The sequence below is a fragment of the Rosa chinensis genome, chromosome 2 (genome assembly GCF_002994745.2).
Source record: "Rosa chinensis cultivar Old Blush chromosome 2, RchiOBHm-V2, whole genome shotgun sequence".
In the NCBI taxonomy this organism is placed as follows: Eukaryota; Viridiplantae; Streptophyta; class Magnoliopsida; order Rosales; family Rosaceae; genus Rosa; species Rosa chinensis.
The window spans coordinates 67,566,878-67,582,983 of NC_037089.1; the positions used below are offsets into that span (position 1 = coordinate 67,566,878).

Here is a 16,106-nt window from a genome sequence, read left to right on the forward strand (position 1 = left end):
AAGGCACACCTCAGATCCATGTTATCACTCCTCACTCTTTCAGTTGGGTTTTCTTCTCTTCTCAGATCTATATTTTCAACGTAAAAGAACCCATAACCATATGAAGCTTGTTTTGGCCGTGGGTTTATAAGGAACATGAGGGAGATTTGGGAGATACAATTAGATGAGTTTGTCATCGAGAGATGAGCTGCAAAGCTGAAAGAGAATGGAAGAGAATACTTTTGAACCAATGAATTTGCTAATTGTACTAAATCATAACTAAAACACAACATCTCAAACTACATCGTAGCCAAATCGTACATAATCATCTTGAAACTTACGCACCCTCTTATGTAAAAAAGAATAAACATTCAAGCTCATTGACTTTGTTTTACTTAAACTACGAGACTCATTACCCAATGACTCGAACATTTGTAGCTAATTCCCTAATTGGTAAAAATGAGTCATCATTTTACGTCCAAACCATCCATTTTTGCAAATCAAAGCTCATCTGCCAAAAGTGCAAGAAAAAATTGTACCATGCCAGGTAAGTTTCTCCCAAAAATTTTCTATTAGATTCACACTCTTTTACTTTCAAAAGAATGGCAAACTAATCTTCGTGGGATCTCACAAGTCGCAACTTCTACATAGACCTTGCAATATGTATTCGATATTGACGTACAACTCAAGTTATCTCTGTTGAATAAAGAATGACTACATGATAACAAAATTCAGGAAACTGGTATTCCAATCACAATTTCAGTATTGACAGTTCATATATACCTTTTGCATATCGCATTTCCACCTAAGTTTGCAAGAAGTTGCTGTCATTTAATGGATTGCAAGCACAGAATGCACAAATATTACCCCATACATAACAGAATCTTTAGATCACGTGGACAGCTCTATTGGATTGTGTGCCTCAATGTCGACATGCCGTATACCAGGAACAAGCTCTTGAATCTCCTTTTCCAATCTATCAACCTCACTTCCCAAGGCTGTAACTACTTCTTCACCTGCAATAAGAGATGGTCACAATATACCACAAATTCCAACTCAATCACCAAAATAATGATAAATATAAGTAAAATCATAATGCATACCATAATTGGACATCATTTTCAGCAAAGCAGCATCATCCTTCTCCTTTGCAGCTTCACGAAACTGTGCATCATCAATTCTAATATGTAAGTACAGAACAGCAAGTACGCCAAGGGAGTTTTAGCAAATATGTACACATGTAAAATAGCTCAAAAGAAACTACAGGCCAAAATTTTCAGGAACAAAAGAACCATAGAGATGATCAACCTGTCTTGCCCATTCTTGACGTCCAGTCCTATAGAGGTAATTTTGAACTACCACCACTCCATTGAAATCTGTTTGCATAAAGAAAAATATCATTATATGAAAATAAATGCCGCCAAGGCTGCATTTTAATAGTTTTTAATGATTTTGAAAAAGATTTACTATATGCCAATACTTTTTATACAACAATATGGGCAGATATTGATTTGTAGCAACATAGACTTTATGGATAACCTACTCTACTAAGAGTCAAGGAAAGAAAGAAAGTAACCTATCTCAGCCTTAAATCTGAAGAATCCCGGGCCAATCACCTCGCTTTTGCAATCATATAAAGAATCTACAACCTATTAAAAAATCAGTGATATTTATAAGCTGATAACATGAAGATGTGCAACTACAAAGAATTTATCATTCAGCATACTTATACCGGGTCATTTTTCAAGAACTGAAGAACCTTCTCTACATCATAGTCATCCATTGCCCTACCAATTAAAGCATGTCGATTCCTTTGTATCAGAAAGATAGCCACCTGCATGATAGATTCAAAAGAGTTAAACAATCACAGCAGTAATGTGTATTTAAGTCAGTCTTCTTTATTTTGTTGTTTCTAAGAGCCAGCATTTGCAGACCAAAAAGAAAAAATGCCCAGCATCAGGTAACCACACAAGACTTTAAGATTGGCATTCAATTGCAAATATTCACATCATTTCTTTGGAACAGAAGTGTACTAATCTCTTGCAGTATCTACATAACTGTGAATAACAAGAAGCAGTCCATACCATTCCAAGTAGGTTGCCAACTACAATTGAACCTATAGGATCGTAAATTCCATTTCCTGTGACATTTACAGCAACCAATGATGCTGCAGCAATAGCAAGACCAGCTACAGCAGCGCCATCCTGCATATTTGAAATATAACTATTAAGGATACATGCGTACAATTTTAACAATAAAAATAGAGTGACTGGTCTGTTAGTGAAAACAAATATTCTCCAATCACCACAATCAAGTTTACACTTATAAAGAAAATTAAATTATGGATGAAATGATGAAAGTTTAGTGTACACTCGTGCCTTGGTTCCTCCTTCTCAATTCTCCTCACTATCCATATCATTCTTGATATACATTCTCTGGAATTAAACAATGCTAAATCTCTTTTTCTCTTAACCTTTATATTTCTGCCATCTTGAACTGAACCCTTTTATTAATGCCGCAGAAACCAAACCAGGTTAGCATTCATTGACCCATTGAATCTGATCATATTATATGCATCATTCACATAATGCGGTATATTTATGTATCGTTCAGTAGGCAATCCTAATAGAATACTGCCACAAAATAGCCTATCAGAAATTTTATTATCACCCGCTAAAAAGTTACTACTTGAAAACAGAATGAGAATGGGACAGTAAACAAGATCAGTGACCTTATCATTCTTCAAATAAGTCTAGGGTTATATGAAGGTTAGTGAAGGATTGATTCCAACGAGTTGACATGTTGAGTTTGAGATAGTTTCTTGCTTCAATAAGCATGGCAATGTAATTAGAAAATTCTGGGCGCAACGGAGGTCATTATGGTTCAAGCAGATGACCTCCTTTAAAACAATTAGGGCAAACATTCTATCAGATATAAAAAAATAAAAAATAAAATAAAACATCAAGCATAAACTAATGTACTTTTGGTGCATTAGGAACCCAATAGGCTTGATATTTCAGGCAACATCCTTTGTGAAAGAAAGAAATATATGACCCGCAACAAAGGGGATACAATCATGGAAACAAACTAGTTCCAGCAACCAATGGGGAATAAAGAAACAGAGACTCAGAATATTACCTCAGTCATGACTGCAACAGAGGTAGGATCATGACCACGCCATATATAGTCTCTTAATTTCATGCCCTCAGCAGCAGCACCTTTCTTGACAGCTTGTATGGCAACAAGAAGAGAAGCGCCTAAAGAATGAATGTAGAGTGTTAAAGGAGGAATTTAGAAAGACAATACCAAAGATAATATATGCTTGGGACTTGCAATTATCCTCACGATGCAATGACTGTACCTTCAATAATAAACGAACCACCAATCACTAAAGCTGCATATTGAATATTTGGAGGGGGCTGAGGAAAAACACGGACAAATTCAATAGAACACGGTTGCAATTGCAAACACAATGGATAAGAATGACAAATCGGAGATACTGATATTAAAAAAATAAAAAATAAAAAAGAACACATAGGAGTTTGGCTTTGGCTTAGTAAAAAGTAACTCAACTATTCACTTACCTGTGAAACCCACAAGTTTTGAACTCCATGAACTATAGTTGCACCGGAACCAAGACAAAAGATACCAACAGCAGATATCAAAGACCAAACAAATCTTTCCTTGGAGTATCCGTAACTGCCAAAATCAAAGTAATCAATTCAGCACTCAAACAAAAGTCTCTTCATCCAACACAGAAAAGTGTTGCATGTTTTTGCTGACAAATGATTTTGGATCCAAAGAGCCTTGAATAACTGGCCTCTCCTTGCTAGAGGTTTAGGTTGTCAAGAAAATCCACCAAATACAACTAGAGAACCATGATAATTAAAGCTAATTCTTAGCCTAAACAGATATGTATGTATACAGGTATTCAATTTTCAATCATAGCTCGTGACTACTATACTTCGGCATTCACTGTTCCTAAGTACTAAATTTATAAAATTAATCCAAATTTTATAAATCCAAAATTATAGAAGTACTTAGACTAAGCACTAGATTTATTGTAGGTCACAGATGCCATCCTTCTGAAGCTTTCTTGGACACAATAATACTTTAAGTACACACAGTATCTCTATAAATTATCTCTTACACATTGAAAGCTGATAGAGATTTACAAATAACTAGAAAAGGCGGTTTAGGGTTTAGAAAGACTCACGGGTGGAGAGCATCTGGTGCACGCCTTGAGCTACTCAACCCATAAGCAAGAAGTGCCTACAATGTCAACACGGATTAGTCTCTCTAGCATTCAATGATCACCTAAATCGAGTGAACTGTGAAAGCTACAATACAATTCAAAACAAGAACCTTCATTCAGCATAGACAGAAAGCAGCATCACCCACCTGATTAGCAAAATCAGCAACGGAATGCACAACTTCAGCCAACATTACATGGCTGGAGGTGGATAACCAGACAGTGAACTTGAGCGAAAACACTAGGAAGTTGCACCACAATGCAGTTGTGACTGCCCTTTGACTAGTAAAACACACATTTGATAATGCAAAACAACGAAAACCGGAGATAATAATTATTAAAACTATGATACAGAAAGATTGAAACTTTGAAACAATTTAGTGATGGGTACCTGTGCTGGTCATTGAATTCAAGATTGACTTGTTTAACAGGTTTAGCTCTGGTGAAGAAACCTGCATATATAGAAACCCAATTAAAGCACAAACCTTTTGGGCCAAAATTGAGGAATTGAAAAAACCCAAATTGAAAAGTGACCTACTTCGATGCAACGAGTGGTGATTAACAGCGTCGGGGGAAGGAAGCAAGTCGAGCAAAACGAACCGTTTGGAGGAGGCAGCTGAGGAGAAGAGCCGCTGCAACTGAGTGTGAGTGGAGTAGGAGTGAAAGGAGGAGGAGCTAAACGGCGCGTTTTGGGAGGAGCGGCGATCGTCGTTTTGATGGGCCAAGTGGAAAAGCAGAGAGTTAGAGGAGGTGTAGCAGCAGCGGCGGGAGTGGCGGAGGCGAGAGAGGAGAGAAAACGACGACGTTCTCATCTCTCACCAAGTCGATTTTCTCTGCATCTGCAGAGTCTTCTTCTTCTATGTAGTCATTTGCATTTGGATTCTCAGCGAGTTGAGTCCACTTTGCTCATATCACACACACGAGTGAGAATGTCTAGTGTTGTTCAAAAGTTGGGGCCAAATTGGGCAATAGGCGGTGTCGTTTTGAGATCGACTTGGGATCTATTCTATACTCCCTTCCATATACTTGAAAAGTCTTGGAATTACAACTTCAAAGTTCAAAAGAGAATATACTTTACTCTAATCCAAAAATATCACCAACATTTTCTTGTAAAAAGTTCATATATATATATATATATATATATATATTTTCATATGACAGTTTTTTAACTGTGTTTGTCGTGTCAAATTCAGGTTACACATGCGTGATGTGTATTGTATGCAAATATATGGGTAGAAATAAAGTTAAAAATTTGTGTAAGTTAATTTAGATTTGAGAGAGGTTGTAGGAAAATAAAAAATAAAAAAATTTGGAATCTCTGCCCTACCTACTCCATCTCACACATATATGCCAATGAAATTTCGATACAACGAGTTTGGGTCGATTATTGTTAGACCTAAATGACAGCGTATGATATGCATATGATCGAAACACAATACAAGATTATGCAGCTAAAGTTGGGGGAAAAAAAGGAAGAAGAAATAGTTCTCTTGTTAGTATAGTTTCTTAAGTACCTTGGGTCTTGGAGCCGCATCTGTTTATTATCAGTTGAACACAACTATGTCTGCATCTCTTATAATGTAACTTAAAGTTGTTGAGATAGTTAAACACAATTTTGTCATGATTAAATGGGCAAAGTTTCTTTGTTTTAAAAACTAATTGATTATAGTTGAAAATATAACCACACACACCGATGCAAATAAGGAGAAGATGAAGACTCATGGTCGCCCAACACCCCTTGACAATCTGATCACCGTCGCATGCCATTGCATTTCATAGGTGCCCCCTGACACCTCTCAACGTCGAATTCAATTCTTTAACTTCTTGAATGTCCTTTGAGAGGTGAGGGTTGGAGAGGACTAAACCCCAAGCAGTCAAGCACTAAGCCGTTCTCCTCGAAACCAAGACATTTGTGTACCAATCTACTTTTAACATCACTAATTCTGATAAATTATAAGTTTCGCCCATCCGGGCCATTTATTCATTTGAGATTACAATCACAAGAGGGGGGAAATCCAAAATAAACTAAAATATAACATCCATTTTCCTATGAGAGATAATGACTATATATCCTATGTTACAAATCCATCAATCTATATGAAAGAAGGGCACCCATATGAGTACAACTTCCACCAGCAGGTGAAATTTGTTGAGCCGTATATCATTTACTCGTACAAAAACTGACATCGTCTGTAGGACTAATATATCTTACCCTCTTGCCCTTCAAATATTGTGACATAGAATTACACTAGGTTGCAACAAAACCGTGTTAATCTCATGGTCGACCTTCCTTCCTGCCACGCAATCTAATCTTTGGTCTATCACCATTTGTAATTCCAGAACTTTTTCCATCATGCCTGGTCACAATTTTCAGTGGGTGAGCCTCCGTGTTGAAAACCCATTCATCTAGGGAAATAACTGAAGGGGGTGAAAAAAGAAGATAGAGATATTTGAGAGTCTCCGCAAGAAAGAAGCTTTGCATCATATTGTCTTTCACACCAGTGTTAACCTGATAACAACCAAAAACCCAGAAGTAAATGAAGAGTCACATGAACCAGTGAAAACATGAACTTATTCTACCTGCTCAAGCCAGAAATTTACAAAAGGGCAAACAGCTTAATTGTTTCAAATATACATGAGACGAAAACAATAAATGAGACGAAAACAATAAAGGATACGAGGATATGATGAAAAATTTTGGTCCCAAGAGACCATAGCTTTTGGGGAAAAAAGCATGATTTTCAGTTAACAGGCTCTAAAGAAAGCATCGCCTGAGAGCTTCAACCATGAGTAAAAAAGTAAAGTATAATAATGCATAGAAAACTTGAATTGGGGAAACTTAGTTATGGGTTGGAGAAATGCCTACATCTTTCAGTCCAACATATCCTGAGTCTATACGGGAGTTCTTTTCAAATGCTTGAAAAATATTCCAGGCCCACTCTTTGTATGTCTTGTTTCCAGTCAAACGCCATAGATAAAAGAGTGATTCAACCGTCTCCGGTCTTAATATATTCCATGACGTACCCACACTCAAGTCCTGAAAAATGTCAAATATTAACGCGCTTGAGAAAATATATGGAATTATGGATGCTTCATCGTCTAAACTAAAATTAGGATAAACCAACCTGCCCTGCATTAAAGAAATAGTTCTCCCCAGCTAATTTTGTTGGTGTTGACTGGTAAAAATTATAGCATGTCCAAGCAAGCTGCAAAATAGGCTTAATCAGAGGCTCAAAGACATACACTAACTTGACGAATAACATATGAAACTAGTTCAGAAACAGAAATATAGTATGTGTCTCAGAGATCAGAAAAAGAAGCTGCAAGTTGCTTAAAATGAAAATGACTATCACTAAATCCAAATCTCTATTAATTGGATCTTGTCTGCTGCTTGTCTAATGTCTATCAAACAAAGTAAGGCTTAGGTCACCCCTCAAGTGAATTGAAGGCACCACAAAATAAACATGAGTTGTTGCTGCCGATCCAAAATGCACAGAAAGATGTCTTGATCATTATGGAAACATTAAAATAGAATTTGAAATAATGTTTTCAGCTGGAATGAGCTCTAAATAGAAGAAGCTTTCTTATCTTGTAAAATTGCTTCAGTAGCTGTCAAACCTAAACAAGGATAATAAATTACATTTAAGACACCAAACCATTTTGTGGTCAATTTTTTTTATAATTTCTCACCCATGAAACTCTTGTATTTCTTCCCCAATTGGCAAACATAATGCAGCATTTTCCAAACTTATTTGTACCTTTTCTAATAGGAAGGATGAACTTATGCATATATTAGAGAAATCTGAATTACAATAAAAGACAGACAAGTCCATCTATGCTCAGTCGAGTTGCACACAAAATAAGAAAATTATAGAGCAACTACTAAAATAACTACAATCTTTGTTCTTCTTTTTGGCTCGGTAAATTACCCACTGGAGATTGAGCTTTGCACTTCATTCTCCACCACACTCTCACGAGAGAGGGGGTGCCATTAGAACAAAAATTATTAGAGAAAAACAGTTCCACGATGCATGATTCCATTCAAAGTTAATAAAATGCAATAAAGCTGTTGTAGTCACATCAAGACCTATAAACTGGCCTTATCCTATCTATTAAACTTCCAAAAGGCCCTGATATACAAAAGTTCATACAGTTCTATACCAGATTTAGACATTAAAAGAGTTGATAAGGTATGATTTAAGTTCCTATATGCCCTGAAGGTTTTAGTATACACATGATAGAGCTCTCTAACACAAAAATGAGACCAGGGTTTTTTAGTGCAACAGGCATACACATACATAGGGATCCAGACAACTAACTAATTCCAGTTGCTTCTACAAAACTAATACATATGAATAGTTGGGCCCCTAACCTCTCTCTCACTAACAGATGAGGCCTTATATTATCTCAGTTTATAGAGTTTGTCCACGTTTCATGAAATAGCAAACAGGCTCATATTAATCTTGAAAGAGGAAACTTCGAAATCTCAAGCATTCAATACCTCCTCTGCAAGTGATAAGAATTTCTTAGATTCATCAGGACCATAACCAGATGATCCTAAAGCCAGCATTCCTGGAGCAAAGCATGCTAGTTCGTCCATCTGCCAGACAATGAAAATGTCACTCAAAACAATACAAACCATAGTGAATGATTAATGTGGCATACTTGATACTTTAAATAACAACTTACCTTGTTTGTAAGAGAATTTCCATTCTTCTCGCATATATATGCAAAAGACGATGGCGTTGTTCTCCTGATCAAGCTCAACAGACCTATCATTGATTTCTCCCACATATCTCTGCTTCCAACATTTCACAAAAGAATATTGGCATCAAAAACAAAGTTGAAGACCAAGAACATCTATCACAGTGCAGAAAAATAAAGAAAGAGTTTGAGAATAAAAAAATAAAACAAATCAAAACTACAGGTTCTTACTAGTATCCAGACAAAAAGTGCTGTAAACTGTAATAACAAAAAGTGACAAGCTGATTACCTATAAGGCTTCACTGCTGCGGTTTTATTCCCCTGTATCCAAACTTTGAGTAAATATTCATAGAAGCTGCAATCATTTGTTCAAGTCAATCATACATGTTTCAGCTGTTGACACTGGCATATATAATGAGAGCTGAAAATAAGAAAATTGCATCATTCATATTACATTTTAACACTTACCTGTCACCCATGGCACCAAAGGTAATGGTTGCGTATCCTGATGTTCCTCTGTGAGGATCAATATAAATAGGAAGCAAACCATCATCAGGGAAAGTTTTGTTAAGCTGCGCTATAACATTCTCAGCCTGAAAATCAACATATAAGCCAATCAATTCACAGTTTTGTGAAATGTTATTCAAGAACATTGATAGATATAGAAGGTAAGCTTTGAATTATGAGCAGCAATTCAGAATATGACAGACATCATCAGCTATATCAGACTCTAAAGTCCTTCAAATGCATCATTTGACCAAGGAAAGAAACATTAGTTAACATGATCATATGCGGACCTTTTGCTGATACTTTGGGTCTCCTGTCCTCTGAGAAAGAGCAATAAACTCCACCTGCTCCGTCCCAGAATCTGCTAAGATACTTTCCCCCTAGGAGCAAAGTGAACCCAAATATCAGTATATAATCAAATCAAATTCCAATAAACTCTTCATACGGTTACAATGTTTCGGAAATCTGGAAAAGTATGTATGCATACCACAGTTTCAGCAAACAACTTTCATGTGATCTCCCTTCTTTTATAATTGAAGTTTGTATTTCTTAGCAACAAATAAAAACTAACAGAAACAACACCAAGCTAACCAATCACTTGTAGATCCAGTGGCAATCAAAGGTTTCAAAAGTGATGTCAGTCAAAGAGCACCAAGTAAGAAACCCTCTGCATCTATTTCATTACTAAAAGTGAAACAGCTCCGGACCGGAAAAAAAAAATTGAACAGCTTTTATCATTTGGAGTTGCCCTCACTGCCATTATTAGGAATAAAAAAGGAGTCCATCTTAATTGTTTGGAGATACAATGGGAAAATAAGTAGACATATACTTACTCCAGTCCATGAAGGATTGTGTGCGTTTCCATGTGCCAAGTTGATAATGTTGTAAGGGATCCCACTAGGTGTATCCCATGCAGGCAGCAATCTATCTGCAATCTCTTTAGCCTTATCAAGGAAAAGTTTATCTTCTGAGAGATCATACGTACTGAGAAGTCCACCTACAACTCTGGATATTTCAGGACACAAATATGACGTATCAGAAAAGATGCTTTCCATAAAGGGAAAAGAAGAAAGTAAAAGCCCATACAGTCTGTTCTAAAAGGGAGATAACAATTAAATCAACCATATAGTAAACCTTATATTGCAACCTTATGGTTGTCTCAAATACACTAGCCTCATAGTCCTTGTTAAAATCCAACGAGGTTGCAACCCACCTGCCAGAAATAAGACATTAACAAATCAGGGAATAGAACATTTACTACAAACAAAACATAACTGATAAAGTAAGAAACAGTATTGTATATTATTTAGCAGAATGAGGTAGTGATGAAAACAAGAGGTCAACAGTGGAATGAAAGTATAAGTAAGAACAAACACCAAAATTTTGTGAAATATAGAGTTAAGACATCAGATGCAAAAAATGGCAAAACAAAAATAAATAAAATAAACAAATAAAGAATACTATATCTATAAGTATAAAAAAGAGAATATCAATTTGTTAACAGATATAGGTATAGAAACAGAGAATGTATTGAATGAGGAACTTTCTTTTCCCCCTACCAAAGGCACCAAGTGACATTGTATTATAATGCTCATCTACGATGGCTTATAGAAGTGCAATAAATAAATGTGAAAGAACCGAATAAGGTTAACAGATACATACAGCTATTCGCTGAATCTGTATCAAAAGAAAGTAAAAAGAAGATAGAAACTTCAACTCACTCTCTAGCTTTCTGAAACTGCTCATGAAGATCCATTATGTAAAGAGTGTCAAGAGAGTCTACTAGTGTTGCACCAAGACCACCAAAGCTATTGACACCATTCTTTGTTTGTGGCTGGTCCATGTAAAATAAAAATGGATGTCAGAAATTTTTTTCTAAACAGAATAACATCATCAGTAACAAAGAAAATCAGAAAACACTTTCACTTGTGATTTTGCAGATATCCACTTTGTAGTATATACGAACAGAGCTATTACTGCAACTAGACAATTTTAAGGCCATATAGTTGTTTTAGCAAGCACAGGAAGAGATGTAGTGTATATTAAAGTATTGGTAAAGTTTCTTGCTTAATTCATTAAGAATTTTTCTGCCCATGGTAGCTTTTAATATTGAACTCTCTATCCTCAACAGATATTTGCCAAACAGAAATCATGTATGGATACTCATACGATAGGACTTTCAGTGGGAAATGATCAGAAATGATGCAATAATTTGGTTCATTCCTTAATAGCATGTTTTAGTCTTTCAATAGACTCGAATCATATTTCCAACAAAAAAAAAATCTCAAATCATGCTTGGAGGCCTATCCGAAGCTAAAATCTCACTAATAGCATGCATTAGTCTTCTTTTAGGCCAGACAGATTCAGACGAATAGTAACTACATAGATTCTATTGAACCTATTGAACAACATAGTAGACACAAGCTGAAACTAATCTGGCATGTACCAACTTTGTATGGATATAGTCTCCTACAATTGTATTGGCAAAGTAATAAAAACTAGTATTTCAAATTATCTGTTGACTTCACTAATATTTCTCTACTAGTGTATCATTCCATTACACATCAGAAAAGCTCCACCTCTCCTATGCCCAAGAGAATATTGACCAATGGCTTTCCACCCTGTAAGGTTAGTTAAAAAGTCTAACAAACCCACACTGTGGACATCAACATTTATTCTTTCAACAAAAAATCCCTCCCTGCCTCCTCATAATATTTGCTACCCATGTTCTTTACCATTACTTGAGAAAAGGTTAAGCCAAACAATTTCTAAGCCAAAATAATACTCCACAACACCATATGAGTCTTTGAGATCGGGGAACTGCAAGTAAAACTAAAATTTTACTGCTGCTTAAAAGCTTACAAAATGTATAGAGTATCTATAACACCTAGGACAAGATAACAGGTTTGCACGACAAGCTCCCTGAAGAGATGACCATACTTATATAGATGAGATCATAAATAGGGTTGAGAAATTCGGAGAAAATTGTTGTTTAGTATCCAGGAAAGATAAGAGTACATAGCCTCAAGGGAATCATGTACAGCTCATTCAAGAAAATTTTGCTCTATACAGTAACAGTTCTCAGAAATTTAATTGGTGATGGCTGTTATTTCACTTATTTTTACGAGTAATGACTTTATTTTTTTTTAGAAGTAATAACTTTATTTGATAGCTACATAATTCAGCTAAAAATACTAACAATGAACCAAATAAAACCTTGCCATACCAAAATTCAGTACATGGCGCAAAAGCCTTATGCGAATAATGTTATACACAACCTCTAAAGTGTAAAATGCTTTATGTCTTAGAAGTAAGATTCAAATTGTTTAGATATAACATTAAAACATGAAACGGACATTGTTAACTTTAAGGGTTCATTGTACCTGAAGCTCATCTTGGCCCCACGCATATTTCTCATATGAACTCCATGCGTGAATCATAGCTTCTTTCACCTTTTCTCTTCTTTCAATGTCAATTGGGTCATCTGGAACAACCTCTATCTTACTATCCCTGCCGATCGGCAAATCTTCAAGCTGAGCGTACAATATACTATTAGCAGACGCATATACAACCCTTAAAGAATGGACTAAAAGATTATTGCAGAATATTATTAGATACATATGTTCATCTTAAAGCACAAACATCTAGTCAAATTAGACTGCAAAGAGCCACAGAGGACAATGTTGTTCAATTTCAAAGAAAGGTGCAATAATGGGGGAACTTATAGTTCTTTATTCTTCTATTCGGAAACATATTACACAGTACAGTTCAGAGAACTAGCAGAAACAAAGTATGATCACTGTAATATTAAGCAGTGATAACAATGGTGTAATAGTACCATGGCATCACTAATAAAAGAATTGAAATTGATGGGAAGGAGCTATGAGTGTACAGAAACCAAGGCAGAAATGCTTACCAAATTTTTCACACGGTTCAATTCTTCATTCAACTTAGATAATTCTTCCTGCAAGTCATAAATAAGATCATTCAATGCAGTTAAATATAAGCTACATCTCTAACATAACAGTCAAATACAAGATGGATCGCACATCATTTTCAGTTTCCCATGGCACCTAGTTACTCCTATATGCAGCATCATAGACTATACTCGTAAAGATATTTCAACCTCTTAGAATGAACTCAATGCATAGTTATTACACACTCAGACTACCACTTTCCAAATGCCTAATTCAACACTTGCTCCGAAAACTTTACAATCAAGCCGAATCGAAAGAACAGAGCACGCATTGAAAGGTACCAAAAGAAGCAATACATTTCGCAACACGCATCTAAATCCTCTCTCTAGATCAACCTCTTCATAATTCAAATTCTCAAAACTTGCTCAGAAAATGAGAGAATTAGAAACCTACCTCGTGCTCTCTGACGAGAGTCTGACGGTCCCAGACGATCAAAGTGGCGCAGACAAACGCTATGAAAAGCAAAGCCAGGCGCTTCGGCCTCTTCAGGTAATACGCCGGATTACAGTACCTCAATCGCGTCGACGACGATCTGGTCCGAGCCATCATGCCACGCAAACCCTAACCCTCCGATTCAGAGCCGCCACATGGAATGCAAAGCAAACGTTTTTTCTTCGATCTGGAAATAAAGAAGCCGTAATGGAAAGGTAAACGGCGGAGAGTAGAGTAAGAATGGTTTCGGCGGCGAAAATTGACGGAAATGGGGGTCGATTAGTGGGTGATCTCTCCGGTCGTCGGGGCCGAAGACGAAGCGGGAGAGAGATAGAGAGGGAGGTTAGAGTCTGCCGATCCGGGGAAGTTTATATGGCTACGAAAAGAATTTTCATTTTTGTAAACCAAAGCTTTAATGTCAGTCCACATATAACCTTATTGGTCAAGTCAAGTGAAATGTGTTCGCTTATGTATACATCTCACTCAAAAAAATGTATTCGGACAGTGCATAAATTTGTGTTTCTGTTAAATCAAAACAGATTACGTGTCTTCGTTAAAATGATAGATAAAGAGACAATCAAAAAATTAGCGATTATCATCGATCAGCATTTAATGTCATCATTGTAATTGATATTTCTATTGTAATTCTCTCTTTGTATTAAGAGACTATGAAATTAAATGAGTACACTAATTTCAATTCTCATTTTACTTTTGCACGTTATGAGCACGCTCAGAACCAATAGCCAATAATAAAAACCTAATTTTCTAGTTTCTTTCCATCGAAGAAAAAAAAACCCCAGAAGAAAAAGTTTGCCGCTACCAACCAAAAAAAATTTCCTGTGCAGCAACCCCTCCCTCGATCCCACACCCTTGCAGAGCCCAACGCCTCTCTGCCCCGTACAGCACCCTCCCAGCACCTTGCATATCCCACTAGCTTTGCGCGGCCTCCTACCTGCACCCCCGCCTCAAAGAAAGAAGACGTGAAGAGAAAAAAAAAAAAAAAAAAAAAAACTTCCGAGCCAAAGAAAAAAAAAAGGAGAAAAAAAAAAGCAGGCCCATAAAAGAACAAGGCCCACTGCTGAAAAGAGAGGAAGCAGCCCAGTCTTCTCAATCCCAAAAACATCGCTATGCAGGCCTGCATCAACACGCGCGTGCGCTAGGATTAATTGTTTTATTTTGTCGCAACCAAGTATGTACGTTCTCTTTTATTTATTTAATTTCATACTCTGATATATATAATTATTTATAATTAGATCTTTTGAGCATGTTTAGTTAGATAATTTTGATCCATTTAAGCATGTCTTGTTATTTATGTTTTACATGATTATGTTTAAACATGTTTTAATTATGCTATGGTTTATACTTTATTTTGAGGACAAAATACTATTTACTCCCTATACTTATAGGGAGTCGACGTTTCAGTCCCTGACATTTCAATTTCACCTAAAAACTCCCTATACTCTCCAATTTCACTCAATTGGTCCTTATCGTTAATTTTCCGTCAAAAGCTCCATTATATTGCTGACGTGGCATTCCGTACACGACCAAAATGTCTATTTTACCCTCTTAGACTTTTTTTTCCTTTTTTTTTCTCTCTGTTTTTTCTCCCCCTTCTCTTTTGCCTCTCCTTCTTCCAGCGCTCTCTCCTCTGTTTATTTTTTGAATCTTGCAGGGAGCTTTAACATTCTTCATCATCCAACTTAGAGAAGTACTGCTCAACCATATGATCATTGATGAGCTCCAATTCAGATTTTAGAAGCCTCCCACTTTGGGTTCCTATCCTTGTTCGACAGTATAGCTCTGCAGCCCTCTCTGAAATCCTTGCTGACTTCTCGTGGCAAAAATGAGAAACCATTCTACTTATCAATCACCATTTCAATAATCTCATCCTTAAACTAACATCCAAAAAGCTCGGGAAAACGGGAAAACACTCATAACAGCCAATTATCCAACTTGTCAACAGCTCAATCATACAATTTGATCAAGGCAACAACTGAAATTCGTACATTCATTATTTGAACCAAGAGAAAGGCAGCAACTTACTTACCAAGCTTGAAGATTTCTGAATCGAACCAAGAGCAAGACCAGTTGACCACGAGCTCGAGACTTCAATTGAAAACCCAGAAATTCATGATAGAGTAAGAGACAGATCGATGTTGGCATCAACTAAATGGGAAAGTCGTTTTCAACGAGAATCATAGTTCAGCCCCTAAGTAACTTTCGACTTTCGTTTAACCAAATCTCACCTTCCAACC

The 16,106-nt window shown here is 36.4% G+C and overlaps 2 protein-coding genes across 2 annotated transcripts; both read right to left on the reverse strand.

Moving 5' to 3' along the window:
• Window positions 1-620: 620 nt before the first annotated feature.
• On the reverse strand, window positions 621-5,199 carry LOC112188527 (metal tolerance protein C4). Its single transcript, XM_024327653.2, has 13 exons — window positions 4,770-5,199; window positions 4,623-4,683; window positions 4,381-4,513; window positions 4,196-4,251; window positions 3,564-3,678; window positions 3,341-3,398; window positions 3,118-3,236; window positions 2,064-2,183; window positions 1,712-1,813; window positions 1,556-1,628; window positions 1,288-1,355; window positions 1,083-1,143; window positions 621-995 (listed from the first exon to the last, which is right to left on the reverse strand). Exons 1-13 carry the CDS (start codon window positions 5,041-5,043, stop codon window positions 871-873), a joined length of 1,365 nt encoding a protein of 454 aa, XP_024183421.1. The 5' UTR covers window positions 5,044-5,199; the 3' UTR covers window positions 621-870.
• A 941-nt stretch (window positions 5,200-6,140) lies between these two features.
• On the reverse strand, window positions 6,141-14,262 carry LOC112187083 (mannosyl-oligosaccharide 1,2-alpha-mannosidase MNS1). The gene is made up of 14 exons (XM_024325722.2): window positions 13,813-14,262; window positions 13,359-13,406; window positions 12,826-12,975; window positions 11,164-11,276; window positions 10,590-10,655; window positions 10,276-10,447; window positions 9,733-9,822; window positions 9,404-9,528; window positions 9,225-9,290; window positions 8,921-9,029; window positions 8,733-8,831; window positions 7,357-7,437; window positions 7,098-7,268; window positions 6,141-6,740 (listed from the first exon to the last, which is right to left on the reverse strand). Exons 1-14 carry the CDS (start codon window positions 13,966-13,968, stop codon window positions 6,507-6,509), a joined length of 1,680 nt encoding a protein of 559 aa, XP_024181490.1. The 5' UTR covers window positions 13,969-14,262; the 3' UTR covers window positions 6,141-6,506.
• Between the last annotated feature and the right edge of the window lie 1,844 nt (window positions 14,263-16,106).

What these genes read in the sequence shown, in the direction of transcription:
- LOC112187083 (XM_024325722.2), bottom strand. Translation starts at nt 13,968, where the DNA reads ATGATGGCTCGGACCAGATCGTCGTCGACGCGATTGAGGTACTGTAAT. An exon ending in TTTGGTGCCATGGGTGACAG is followed by an intron (nt 9,291 to 9,403) that starts GTAAGTGTTAAA and finishes AAATGATTGCAG; the next exon opens with CTTCTATGAATATTTACTCA. An exon ending in ATTTCTTTAATGCAGGGCAG is followed by an intron (nt 7,269 to 7,356) that starts GTTGGTTTATCC and finishes GACATTTTTCAG; the next exon opens with GACTTGAGTGTGGGTACGTC.
- LOC112188527 (XM_024327653.2), bottom strand. Translation starts at nt 5,043, where the DNA reads ATGAGAACGTCGTCGTTTTCTCTCCTCTCTCGCCTCCGCCACTCCCGC. An exon ending in GCACCAGATGCTCTCCACCC is followed by an intron (nt 3,679 to 4,195) that starts GTGAGTCTTTCT and finishes TGATTTTGGCAG; the next exon opens with TTACGGATACTCCAAGGAAA. An exon ending in TGGTTCGTTTATTATTGAAG is followed by an intron (nt 3,237 to 3,340) that starts GTACAGTCATTG and finishes TTCATTCTTTAG; the next exon opens with GCGCTTCTCTTCTTGTTGCC.